General features: G+C 45.0%; 1 protein-coding gene and 2 pseudogenes across 7 annotated transcripts in view; 1 reads left to right on the top strand and 2 right to left on the bottom strand.

The window, feature by feature from the left end:
• Positions 1-4652, top strand: part of TMEM150C (transmembrane protein 150C) — an 87418-nt gene extending 82766 nt beyond the window's left edge. For all 7 annotated transcript variants that reach the window (XM_024246371.3, XM_054553482.2, XM_054553485.2 and 4 more), the window contains one exon: positions 2111-4652. In XM_024246371.3, the coding sequence (XP_024102139.1) occupies positions 2111-2319 (209 nt within the window). In that variant the 3' untranslated portion in view covers positions 2320-4652. The remainder of the gene's footprint in view (positions 1-2110) is intronic.
• A 3492-nt stretch (positions 4653-8144) lies between these two features.
• Positions 8145-10141, bottom strand: LOC129059181 (syncytin-1-like; annotated as a pseudogene).
• Positions 9490-13375, bottom strand: LOC129058805 (uncharacterized; annotated as a pseudogene).
• Between the last annotated feature and the right edge of the window lie 584 nt (positions 13376-13959).

Below are 13959 nucleotides of genomic sequence, written 5' to 3'. Positions count from 1 at the left end.
GCAGACCCTAAGATGAGGGGGGGAAAGAATAAAATATGAAAACACACACAGTTCAGAGCCCATTCTCTAGTTAGTGGAGTACTTGGACTATTTATTTCTTCTTCATTCACAAATTCCCGTTCCACCATTTTGCTGATTTTCCAAAGTTCTACAGTCACATTAGATAGAGAACATTTAAGGACTTAAGTTCAAGCCAAAAAACTTGGTTCTTGCTAGCAACCTAATAAATACTTTATGAACAAAAAGATCAAAACTCTGCCAGTATAAGAAAAAAGGAGATATGCTTTCTCTATTAATTTAAGTAATAAGTTAATATTGCTTTGGCAATATTTACACCCTTGTTCAGAAGAATGTGCAGACTTTAAATCATTCCGAGATGTTTTTTGTGATTTAAGACAGGGTCTCATTCTGTTGCCTAGGCTGGAGTGCAGGGGCATGATATTGGCTCACTGCAACCTCCACCTTCTGGGTTCAAGCCATCCTCCCATCTCAGCCTCGAGAGTAGCTGGGATTACAGGCACACACCAAAACACCCGGCTAATTTTTGTAGTTTTAATAGAGACGTGGTTTCGCCATGTTGCCCAGGCTGGTCTCGAACTACTGGGCTCAAGTGATACACACTCCTCGGCCTCCCAAAGTGTTGGGATTACAGGCGTGAGCCACCTTGCCCAGCCTATCCCGTTTTGAGCTTTCACCAAATGATTCTGATTCATGCTCTTTCTGAACACGTGGAATCTTTTTTTTTTTCTTTGGTTCTCAGGTGAATGGATGAAGGCCCAGTTAGCAAAGCAAAGTTTGGCTGAAGTAATTTCACATTCTTGCTCTCTGAAAATTTCCCGATTTCAGGTCTAATTTCAGAAGATAGAACTAATTCTAAGGAGACATTTCTGATCTTTCTAAGTAAATGCATTAGTTCCTCAGACACTTGACCTTTCACTAAATCATGCTATGAACTTTTTACCATTCTTCCCAGCTCCTCTCTCCATTTATTCTGTTGTGTATATACAGATACAGATACACACAACACACACACACACACACTCCATATATGTATCCAGGCATAAGAGTCTCATCTGTTTTTCTTTTTTTAATGATGGGGCCTTGCCGTCACCCTAGCTAGAGAGCAGTGGTGCAATCGTAGCTCACTGCAGCCTCAAACTCCTGGGCTCAAGTGATCTTCCCACCTCAGCATTCCAAAGCACTGGGATTACAGGCATGAGCTACCCCATCTGGCCTCATCTGTTTATCATACAAGTTTAGACGTGATATGAGGAATGAAACTAGTCTATACAGTATTGTCTGAAAAACAATAGTGAAAATTAGAAGAGACAGACAGGCCAGCCACTCAGACACTGTTAGTAGCACTGCAGAGCCAAACACAACTTACATGTTGGTAGTTAGTAATTTGATGTTGAAAATTATTTCTGCAGATATAATGATAACTACGAATTCATAGTCATTTGCAGTGCTTTCTTCTTTTTTTTTTTTTTTCTTTAAGATGGAGTCTCACTCTGTCCCCCAACCTGGAGTGCAGTGGCCGGTCTTGGCTCACCATTTGCAGTGATTTTTTTTTAAATAGCTTAATTTTTCTGGCCAACTAATTACTTTGGAATTGTAATCCTTTTCCTAATCTCCCAGTTTCGTAAGCAGCTACAGAGTACGGCTATTGAATACATGGCGCACGAGTTAGAGTGCTTGTTTGAGCCCAGCCTGGGCAATTAATACCTGTGTAACCTCAGGCAAGTTATTTACCCATTCGGTCTCAGTTTCCCTATTTTTAAACAAACTGACAATTATTTGGATAAGAGAGTATTTAAGGGCAAATAGAACATTTAAAAATGAGAAACAAAAACAACGATAATAGGATTGTTGTGAGGATTAAGTGATACTATCCATGAAAGCACCTAAAAGCATGCCTACCACCAAATAGGAGCTCAATAATGTTAACTTGTTATTCATATAGATTTTCATGTTCAACAAGCTCTAGCAGGCTACCAGTTTTGCTGGTGATGAGGAGAGCCAGACTTTTCCTATAATCTGTCTCTGCCCTGAAAAGATTCCAGTTTTAATGTGGCTGATAAGGGTATTTTCCTTGACTGCTTCTCCGCAGACTTCATCCTCATGGCCCAAAGCATCCACATGTATGCAGCCAGGGTCCAGTGGGGCCTGGTCATGTGCTTCCTGTCTTATTTTGGCACCTTTGCCGTGGAGTTCCGGCATTACCGCTATGAGATTGTTTGCTCTGAGTACCAGGAGAATTTCCTAAGCTTCTCAGAAAGCCTGTCAGAAGCTTCTGAATATCAGACTGACCAGGTGTAAACCATCAGTTTTTCCTTGCTGGTGAGGTGGGTGTGACAGTGGGGGAGGGGCCAGTAGGACACACTCACGGGACTTGACACAGAACCTCATTTTTCACACACACACACACACACACACACATTCATGGCCACATTTGCCAAATGAGCTTTTCAGGGCGAGTTATTTCTTTAATGAAAAAGCACAAGCCCTTATGTGTCGAAATACACGCTGTTACACTGAAAATATATGCACGACAGAGCAAGAAGCTTGTGCATGATCACTTCTTATCCGTCCCCTTCCCAGCACTCCCACCTCTTCCCATTCTTTCCACATGTCTCAAGCACCCTACCGAGTAGGGCAGGCCAGATGTTCCTTGGGAGTAATGCCAACTCCCGACGTTGCCTTCAGGTCCAAAGGGCTTGGAACCAGCTCGTGAGGAAGTTCTGAATCTGGCGCTAATATTCTTGAATGGATAATAGTGTATCATAGAATAGGACAGAAATTGTATTGAGATGTGACCCTGTGTCACCTGTGGAAAGGCATAGTGAGAAGAACTTTCCCACGAAAGCCCCCTTCATCGTTGTTCAGTGGTCGGCTGTGTGGATCCCAGGAGAGACATATGCCACAGACTGTGAGAGCAAAGCCCGCCACCGTGATCTGGACTTGATACACTGTGACTGAGAATGATTTCCAAATGTGAATATGTGTAGGGACGTGGTCTGCCAGGCCTGGAACAAGATGGGGGCAGTGAAGGTATGGTTTAGTGTTTGCTTTCATAGTATGCCATGTACAGTGTTTTATATTTCATAGTTTATTTTTCTTTTAAGTAACTACCATGAGTCTCTCTAAGCCTCATGGACAAAGATGTAGACCAAATGCAAGAGCTGAGCTTGCTTTGGGTTCAACCATAATCAAAGAAAAACTGAGGTCACCTGCAGGCTTACGTTGGAAACTAAGAAAATATCACAGAAAAATGGAAGGAAATATGAATGTGCAGAGGTAATAAAAAGAGCTGCTGCTGGACATTTATCAAAGATAGGCATCTTATAGTATCTTGTTGCAAGTCCAAATCAGAGGAGACTCTGTTAATATGTATCTTTTGCTCAAATTTAGTAGGTTTTTTTGGATTAAGGGCTTTTCAAATTTGGAATTTGTAGAAGCCAATTAAAAGAATACCCTTCCTAAAAACCAAATTGACATAGCTGGCCCCGCTGCTAGCCAACCCACAGTTCCCAGTTCCCACCTGCTGAGCGTTCAGAACTCAGACTGTATGTGTGGGCTTTTGAGACTGTGCTTCATGAAGAAGAGCAGAATTCCAAATTCAAACTGTGTTGGAGTGAGCCAAGTGGACAGACCCTCCACGAGTGCACTTTCTTTCAAGAAATCCCCAGATTTACCCCATAGAGGTCTGGGATTACCTGGAATATAATATGAAAAACATTTTTTAGGCTGGGTGTGGGACTCATGCCTGTCATCCCAGCACTTTGGGAGGCCGAGGCGGGCAGATCACCTGAGGTTGGGAGCTCGAGACCAGCCTGACCAATGTGAAGAAACCCCGTCTCTACTAAAAAAAATACAAAATTAGCCTGGCGTGGTGGCGCATGCCTCTAATCCCAGCTACTCAAGAGGCTTAGGCAGGAGAATCACTTGAACCCGGGAGGCAGGTTGCAGTGAGACGAGATCACACCATTGCACTCCAGCCTGGGCAACAAGAGCTAAACTCCATCTCAGAAAAAAAGAAAGAAAAACATTTTTTAATTCAACCCAAAGTCTGAATTTCTTGAGGAAAAGGTCAATGTCTTTTCATCTCTGTATTGTTCCCCACCTCTTAGCACAGTGCCTGGCACATACTAGGTGCTCAATAAATGTCTGTTGAATAGAATTATTGATAATTTAAGAGTAGGAAAAAGGAGTGTCAGAGAGAGACTCAAAGATGAGTTAGAGAGCATGGAAGATGGCTGTTTCATGTGAGACAGGAATGGAAGAAGTCATGAATAGGGATCAGATGGGGGAGTGAGAATCCCTGTAAGTAAAATGTGAGGAAAAGAACAAGCTGAGAACAAGATTCTCCTGTCAAAAAGGCGTCTTACTGTAAATAGTCCAAGGTGACATTTGTTAGTTTTGAATACTGCTTTTGGGTTTCTTTTTTCATTTTTATATTTTAAAATTTTTATCAAAGAACAAAGACTTATGTAGTTTTCTTTTATTCTACACAATCCAAATTAAACAGCTTTTGGTGATGCAATTGTACACTTTCTTAAGAATATATCTAATACCACATTTTAGCAGAACCAAGCAATGACTGACATTATTCATTGGGATCTGGCCACTAAATAAAATTCTTTTATGCGTAATTGTTATTTCTTTGTCTCTTACACCACCATTTCTTCTCTAATATTAAAACATGTGAAAACCCAGTCAGACATTATGTTAAAAATGAACTTAAGTGTTATATTGGTACGGTGTTTTCCAACACCATCAACCAATTCTCTGATTCTTCCGGACACCAATTGAGTATCTACAATTCAATTCTGACACTAAATACCCGGAGTTAGTGTCAGATTCCACAGGTTTAAGGGCTGAGTCCCACAAGACTGCCTCACTTCCACTGCCAGTCACAAATACTGGGTCCACAGGTGACCCTCACTTCTGTCCATATTGGCTACAAAGTCGAAGGGGCTCCCACACACTGCCTGCTTAAGGTTCAAATAATTTGCTAGAACAGCTCACAGAACTCAGGAAAATCCTTACATTTGCAGGTTTATGATGAAGGCTACAACTTAGGAAGAGCCAAATTGAAAAGAAGCTAGGGCAAGGCATGGGGAGGTGCCTGGAGCTCCACTCCCACCCAGAGCGCATCCTCTCCCCAGCACCTCACTGTGTTCGTCTGCCTGGGAGCTCTCCAAATCTTACCATTCAAGAGTTTATGTTATGGAGCTGGATCTCCAGATGCCCTCTCTTCCCAAAGCTCAAAGGTCAGGTGGTGTTTCTGCTGACCAGCCTGAGCCTGAGGTTATCCGGGGCCCCACCCTAAATGACCTCATTAGCATAAACTCAAGTGTGAGCAAAAAGGGCTTATTATGTAGAACAAAAGACACCTCTCTCAGTAAACTTCAAAGGTTTTAGAAGTTCTGTGCAAGAACTGGGGACAAAGACCAAATATAGCCATGCACCCATAGCAATGTTTCTGTCAAAAACGCACTGAATATAAGACAGTGGTCCCATAAGGTGGCTCACGCCTGTAATACCAGCACTTTGGGAGACCGAGGCGGGCAGATCACCTGAAGTCATGAGTTCAAGACCAGCCTGGTCAACATGGTGAAACCCTGTCTCTACTAAAACATACAAAAATCAGCCGGGCGTGGTGGTGCATGCCTGTGATCCCAGCTACTTGGGAGGCTGAGGCAGGAGAATCGCTTGAACCCAGGAGGCAGAGGTTGCGGTGAACCGGGATCACACTACTGCATCACTCCAGCCTGGGAGAAAGAGCGAGACTCCATTCCAAAAAAAAAAAAAAAAAGGCGAACTTACAATGAGGTCAAGTTTTATCATCTGTGTTATTTGCTGGATTTTCTCGTCCCTGGTGTGGAAAAGTAAAATTTCGTATCCTGAAATGTATAATCTACTGGTTATCAATGGAGACTGGATACCACTGTTTATATTATTTTTGTATTTAGGCATTGCGTCCTCAGGATAGGTTAGGTTTTGCTGTCGCAACATAAAACTAATAAAACTAAAGTTTATTTCTCATACTGGATGTCTATCCAAGTTCAGTAGGGGGTTCTGCTCATTGTAACAACTCCGACCTTGGCTGATAGATGTTTCCTCTCGGCACATGCTCCCACAGTTGCTCACTGCCAAGGAAATGTGGCAGACTGCTCCCTGGTTCTCAGAGCTCCTGCCAGGAATGGCAAACTTTACTTAGCTTACGTTTCACTGGCTAAGGAAACCAAGTGGCTTTCTCTAAGCATGGCACTCCTACCATGTGCCCACAATGGGAGATGCATTTGTGAACAGCCCAGTGACCACCACAGGATCCTCAACTTCTTTAGTCATTGTCATTCCTTTGAGGCGCAAGTTCCAAAGAATCATTAGAGAAGCCATCATAATTCAGAAAGAGAGGAAAGAAACCATCTGTGGGGTTGGCACTATTTGATTCTCAGTGCTTTTCTTACCGTACCTAGATCGATAAGCAACACTTCACAATTTGATCACCCCCTCGCCACCTCTCTGCTTAAAGCATTTTTACTTGGCTCTCAGAATATTGTGCCCTTTTAATTTGCCTCCTGCTTCTCTCTCCACCCAGCTTCCTCTGCTGGGCCACATTCTCCCTGCCATCCCAACACTGGAGTACCCCATGGCTCTGTCCTGGCACACACTCCTACCCACACTCACTCTCTGAGTGACCTCGTCCAGTATTCCAGTTTTAAATATTGCCGTGGGCTGACGTTTCCCAGGTTCTCCAGGCCGGACCTCTATCCTCAGTACCATAGACCTGTGTCAACTACCCTTATAGCATCTTCACTTGAAAGGCATCCCAAGTTTAACACATTCTGATCTAATCTCTTTAAATGTATTCCTCCCACCCAAGTTAGAGACAACCCATCTTTCAGTTGCTCACACTGAAACTTTGGAGCAATCCTCATATCTTCTCTCTTGCACACCCCAAATCCTGTCTGCTCTACCTTTAAAGTATACTAGAATTCATCCACTGCCACTATCTAGTCCAAACCACTGCTATCTCTCCTGGATTTTTATAATAACGTATAAAAATTAGTCTGTCTTCTTCCATCATTTGCTAAGGTGTGTCCTCAATACAGAAGTCAAAATGATCTCTCTAAAAGCTAAATTAGGCCTGACGTGGCTCATGCCTGTAATACCAGCACTTTGGGAGGCTGAGGAAGGAGGATCACTTGAGCCCAGAAGTTCAAGACCAGCCTGAGCAACATTGTGATACCCCGACTCTACAAAAAATTAGCCAGGCATGGTGGCACACACCTGTAGTCCTAGCTACCCAGGAGGCTGAGGAGGGAAGATCACCTGAGCCTGGGAGGTCAAGGCTGCAGTGAGCCGAGATTGTGCCACTGCACTGTAGCCTGGGCAACAGAGTGAGACCCTGTCAAAAAAAAAAAAAACAAAAAACTTACATCATCATCTCTCCTCTGCTTAAAACCCTCCAGCACCCATCACTCAGCACTCAGAACTCCTTGTACTGAGACTAAAAACCCCAATCATTAAAATGCTTTACAAGGCCTAACAAGGTCGGCCTTTACACCTTTCCTTCTCTCTGTTCATCCCTCTGCCTCCTTGTGTTCTTCCAACAGTCAGACATGCTGTGGCCACAGGGCCTGATGTGGTCTGGCTGTATTCCCACCCAAATCTCATCTTGAACTGTAGTTCCCATAACCCCCATGTGTCATGGGAGGGACCCAGTGGGAGGTAATTGAATCATGGTGTTACCGGGGGGAGTCCTTGTTCTTAAAGCTCCCAAGATGGTGGCAGGCCACTTCCAAGATGGCAGCAAGCCTCTTGTTCTCTGACCTGGGGTTCTTGGCCTCACAGATTCCAAGGAATGGAATCTTGGGCCATGTGGTGAGTGTTATAGCTCTATTCAACTTGACTAGGATGAACCCCAGGCACTTAGCCGACGCAGGAACAATGGCAAGCCTCTAGCCAGATTGGGAGCAGCAGTGGGCGCTGCCTCGCTGGATCAGAAGTGCAGCAGACACCCTGCCGGATCCGGAGGGGTGGAAGTCAGCGGCAGCATCTGGGATGACAGCAATCAGCAGTGGTTGACAGCAAGCGAAAGCTCAGTTCGAACCGGAACAAACACGGACCAGAGAGTGTGCAGTTGCAAGATTTAATAGAGTGAAAACAGAGCTCCTATACAACGGGAGGGGACCCAAAGAGGGTAGCCGTTACTGGCTCAAATGCCTGGGTTTATATCCTGATCATTGTCCCTCCCACTGTGGTCTCAAGCATCATCTGGTCTCAATCATCTATCGATGATTGGCTATTTCTTTACCTCCTGTTTTAGCCTAATTAGCATTTTAGTGAGCTCTCTTTACTACCTGATTGGTCAGATGTGAGCTAAGTTGTAAGCCCTGTGTTTAAAGATGGATGCTGTCACCTTCCTAGCTAGGCTTATGGATTCTTAGTCAGCTTAGGAAATCCAACTAGTCCTGTCTCTCAGTTCCCCCTCTCAACAGGAAAACCCAAGTGCTGTTGGGGAGGTTGGCCGATGACCGCTCTAACTGCTTCCTGCTGAATTGGGGCATAGTAGCAGTCGTGCAGTTGAGATTTCCTCCGGAGGGGTACCTTTGATGTCATCAACATTGGAGCATGGGCTAGCAGGCCAGTCCAAGGGTCCACGGTAGATTTCAGTCATGGACCGCATCTGGGGCTCCATTTGAAGAACCATTTGTAACTTTATAGCTTCGATTCTGGAAGAGACAAACTTAACAAGGAGGTTAAAGATGCAGGGTCCAAAGAGAAGTAACAATATTATAGCTGCTAGAGGTCCTAAGAAGGGGATAATCCAGGCCATCCATTGGCTGAGGGGGTCCCAGGGTGTGGTGTTTTGAAGCTCCCCTGCTCTACGTTGTATTCGATCTCAAATTTCTTTAACTTTCTCAGTGACAATTCTGGATTGATTAACATAATAACAGCATTCTTCCCCTAAAAATAAACAGGTTCCCCCCATTTCGGCAGTTAGCAAGTCTAAAGCTCTTTAATTCTGAAGGACTACTGCTGCTAGGAAGTTAAGTTGATCTTGCAAGGTGACCAGTGAGCTGATGACCCATTCCATGTCACCATTTAGTTCTTGAGATAGTTTATAGTAGAACTGAGTAGAGGTTGTGATACTGCCAATGCCAGTATCTATTCCGCCTAGCACTCCTGCTCCGGTAACAAAAGGAAGAATGGGTACTCTTTTGGTGCAGGGCTTAGGTACAACATAATTGTATAAATCTTGTTCTGTGTAGATGATCATGGGGGCACTAAGAATGAGAGGAAGCACATAGATTCTGAAGAGCCATTTAAACAATGATAGACTGAGGTACTACAGACAAAAAATATTCCTGAGGGTAGGCAGACCATTTGTGTGGGAGGAGTTACCCACCTGATGCATTGGGAGTTGATTGTGTCTATAGAATTGCTAACATTTACACAGGTGAGGTTTGAGGTATGGGTTGTCTCCAGATTGGAAACAAGAGGTCCTTAACAATCTTTTAGAGTCCTTGTTGGGCCTCGGGTCTAAGGGGGTACTGTCTTTGGTAGGGAAAGGAGGCGGAATCCTTTAACTTGAACAGGATGGGCACGCTTTGCTCGTCTGTATTGTCCTTCTGTTGCCTAGACTTCAGGATTAATTCCTTCCTCAAGCAGGGGACAACAAACAGGTGTTCCTTCTCCTATGTTCAGGTGTATAATGGCCCCTGCTTTTGCTAGAATGTCTCTCCCTAACAAGGGAGTGGGGCTTTCAGGCATAATTAGAAAAGCATGTGAAAAGAGTAAAGTTCCCCAGTCACAACTTGGTGGCTGGGAGAAGTATCTAGTGACTGGCTGTCCTAGGACCCCTCGGATAGTGACAGATCTGGAGGACAGTTGTCCGGGACAGGAGAGTAAGACTGAGAAGCCCACACCAGTGTCCAGGAGACGGTTAACTTCCTGGCCCTCAATGGTCAAGCATACCTGGGGCTCTGTGAGGGTGATGGCATGGGCTGGTGCTTACCCCAGGCACCCTCAGTCCTGCTGCTGGATCATCTGGTTAGTGGCTTCTGACTCAGAGGACCTTTGTCCCCTGGGGCAGTGGACCTTCCAGTGATTCCCCTGACATAAGGGGCATGGATGAGGGGGCGGCTTATTTCTATTTGGGCAATCTTTTTTAAAGTGTCCTTGTAGACCGCACTGGAAGCAAGCCTTATTAGGCATTTGATTTGCCCAGCTTTTCCCTTTTCCAGAGCCTCCAAAGTCCAATTGCCCGAGGGCCATGACTAAAGCGGTGGCCTTTTTTTAATCTCGTTTGTCCCATTCCACCTGCTCCTCCTGATTCTGTTATAAAAAACCAAGGTTGCCAAGTTCAATAGGGTTTCTAAGTTTTGCTCCAGGCCTAAGGTGGACTTTTGAAGTTTTTTTCTAATGTCTGCAGCTGGCTGAGTGACAAACTTATCCTTTAAGATTTGTTGGCCTTTATCAATAGAGTCAGGTGACAGAGAGGTATGCTTTCTCAGTGCCTCCCTTAGTCTCCCCAGAAAGGCAGTAGGATTTTCTTCCTTTCCGTGTGTTATAGTGGACATCATTGAAAAATTCATAGGCTTCTTCCTAGTTTTCCTGAGTCCTTCCAGTATGCAAATTAGTAAATGTCTGTGGCACCAACCTCCGTGTTCTGATTCTGTGTCCCAGTGAGGGTCTACACTGGGAACTGCCTGCTGGCTTGTGGAGAATCGTTCTCTTTCCTCTGTTGTCATCCTATCATTGACCTGACTGAGATACCAGAGATGGCCAACTCTCAGGCTGCAGTTATGGTGGCACTTCTCTCATTTGGGGTTAGTGTCTGATTTAGCAGTAACATTATATCTCTCCATGTCAGATCAAAGGATTGTCCTAACCCTTGTAAAACGTCAATATAGCCATCAGGGTTATCTGAGAATTTACCTAGGTCTATTTTAATTTGTTTCAAGTCTGAGAGAGAAAAAGGTACATGCACTCTGGCTGGGCCAAATTCTCCTCCTCCCACCGCTTGGAGGGGGCATAATCAGGGAATATTGGCACTCTGGTTCATTGTTTGCCCCTTTGTCTATCTGCTTTTGGACCGTTTGGGTTGAAGGGGGGTCCTTATCAGTTGAGGAAGGAGCTGGGGGGGGACGCCAGGGTAGGGAGGTAGATAGGGAGGTAGACTCTGAGGGCTTCCTGTAGGGCATAAATCACACTTTTTACCTAATTGCGAGTTGTCTCTTAATGAAAAGAAAGTTTGTACATATGGCACTTCACTCCATTTGCCTTCTTTTCTACAAAAGAGGTCTAGCTGTAAGATGGTGTTATAATTTATACTTCCCTCAGGAGGCCAGGTTTCTCCCCCTTGAAGAGGCTATCATGGCCAGGCGGTACTGCAGAAGTTCATTAAGTCGCTTCTTTCTTAGCATCTGAGGGTCAAATTGGTCCCAATTCTCCAGAATACATCTTAGGGGTGTTTTTGCCTTAGGGAGAACGTTTCCCATCTGAAAAAAGAACACAGGGATGCCAGCACCCCTAGTCATTTTCCAATGAGCATTAGTCCTAGAGCGTCCTCTATGGTCCTAATGCTTATTCCTTTCCAGGGTGCATAACCACCCATGGACCTCTGCTTATTGGATTAGTTACGCTCACTGACGTAGAAGTCCTGCACCTGTTTTCCCACCTTTCTTGACCACAAAGAAAGGGGTCTGGGCTGCTGGATTCTAGTGGTCCTTTACCAGTGTGCCCAACATTGCCTTTGCGCTCAGAGGTGAATTCTAGAGCTGGGCTGGGTTCCTGAGTATTTCCTAACAACCCAGTTGCCCCATCAAGATGCATTCCCACAAACAACAGTTCTTATGCAAATTCATTTCAGAGAGGGTGTGGGTAACCTTTTGAGTCAGGATTGAGATAGAGTTTTTTTTTTCTGTAAGTACTTTAAGGCTTGGCTGAGTGCAAACAGCTCCCACATTTGAGCAGACCCAATTATTAAGCAATTTTCCTAACTCTGCTTCTACAAGAGTTTCCCTCAATTACTGAATACCCATTGTGTTTTTTTCTCAATCACCTGGGAGGAACCATCTATCTTCCTGTCCTGAAGGGGGTTCCTCCTAGGTCTGGGCGGACTTTTGTATGGTAATTAAGATTTAAATCCCCTGTTAGGAAATCTACCGGGTTAACGGAATTTTCAGTGGTTAACGTTAAATTATCTTTTTTAAACAGAATAGCCCTATACTTTAAGATTTTTGAGTTAGTAAGTTACCCTTTTTGCTTTTTTTGACTTAGGGTAGTTCTGAACTGTGAGGTGTGCTCACAATGAGGTTTCCTCTAAAGGCTAATTTTCTACTTTCTTTTGTTAGCAAAGAAGTTGCTACTACTAGGATCTCTTTCTTCCTGTCTTTGACTTTCTCTCTCTCTCTTTGAATCTCTCTTTTTCTCTCTCTCTTCTCTGTCTCTCTCTCTCTCCTTCCCTCTTCTTTGTAGATATATTTTGGGAACACAGCAGAAGGATGTTCGCTCGTTGCCCCCATCCACCATAGGAATATGCGCCTCCCTTTTAATTTACTCAATTCACTTTCATCCTGATCTATTATGTTGTCGTAGACCCAGTTCCAGTTGTTAAAGTACTGGGTTATCAGTTCTAAGGCCCTGGCCAAGGAGCCAAGGCTTGGAGATTGTATTGCAGAGGGGTAAGCTGGGTAGAAATTGGGGGAGGAGAGCATCTACACAATGGGAGAGCAATCCTCCTAGCCATTTACAAACTTGGGGCCCTGGCAAGGGTGGTGGGGAATGGGTCTCACATAACTGCCCATGTCGAGAGCTGTATACCTAAATTGGGAGGGGCACCAGGGACAAGACTCCCTGGGTTCATAGCCTAGATGCCCAAGGACACAGCATCGAGCTTCCCTAGATCCCTTTGGAGATACAACTTGCTCTAATGCTTGGGAGACGAAGTGAAAGTCTGAAGCATTGGTACCTAGGAGGCAGGGATCAGAGGAAGTAGATTCAGAGGTAAGGAGAATTTTGGGGCTACACTTTGAAGAAAGTCGTGGTCAGGACCCAGGAGATATGGGTCAGAAGGAGAGGTAGGGGTGCAGACATGGGCGACTGTTGAGTAAAGACTTCTGGCTATGCCATGATCTTAACTGGGAGTTCGGAACGACAGCTTTCTGCCTCTACTCAGCCCTCGGCTTCCCCAGGAAAATTCAAAGTGGAAGCTGGTTCCAGGTAGACCAATGCTCCCAACCCAGAAGGGTTGGAGGTTGTTAGAAAGCCCTTTCCCAGACAGCCTCACACTGGAGTCTTAAGTATGGCAGCCACGCTAATCGTTTTTTTAACTGGCCAACAGGTGCCTGGTATTTTCCTCTGATTCTAAGGAAGGATAGAACAGAATAGCAAGCGAAAGTGGTCCAATATTACTCACCACTTTGGAGATTCCCATCTGGGTTGCCAAAATGTTACTGGAAGGGTCCTTGTTCTTAGAGCTCCCAAGATGGTGGCAGGCTGCTTCCAAGATGGCGGCAAGCCTCTTGTTCTCTGACCTGGGGTTCTTGGCCTCATGGATTCCAAAGAATGGAATCTTGGGCCAGATGGTGAGTGTTATAGCTCTATTCAGCTTGATTAGGACAAACCCCAGGCACTTAGCCTGTGCGGGAACAATGGCAAGCCTCTAGCCCGATTGGGAGCAGCACTGGGTGCCGCCTTGCTGAATCAGAAGTGCAGCAGACACCCCGCTGGATCCGGAAGGGTGGAAGTCAGCGGCGGTGTCTGCGACAACAGCAATCAGCAGTGGTGGATGGCAAGCGAAAACTCAGTTCGAACCAGAACAAACACAGACCAGAGAGTGTGCAGTTGCAAGATTTAACAGAATGAAAACAGAGCTCCCATACAACAGGAGGGGACCCAAAGGGGGTTGCCTTTGCCAGCTCAAATGCCTGGGGTTATATCCCA

Source organism: Pongo abelii, chromosome 3 (genome assembly GCF_028885655.2).
Source record: "Pongo abelii isolate AG06213 chromosome 3, NHGRI_mPonAbe1-v2.0_pri, whole genome shotgun sequence".
In the NCBI taxonomy this organism is placed as follows: domain Eukaryota; kingdom Metazoa; phylum Chordata; class Mammalia; order Primates; family Hominidae; genus Pongo; species Pongo abelii.
The sequence above is the reverse complement of the archived record's forward strand: the minus strand, read 5'-3'. Positions and strand labels throughout refer to the sequence as shown.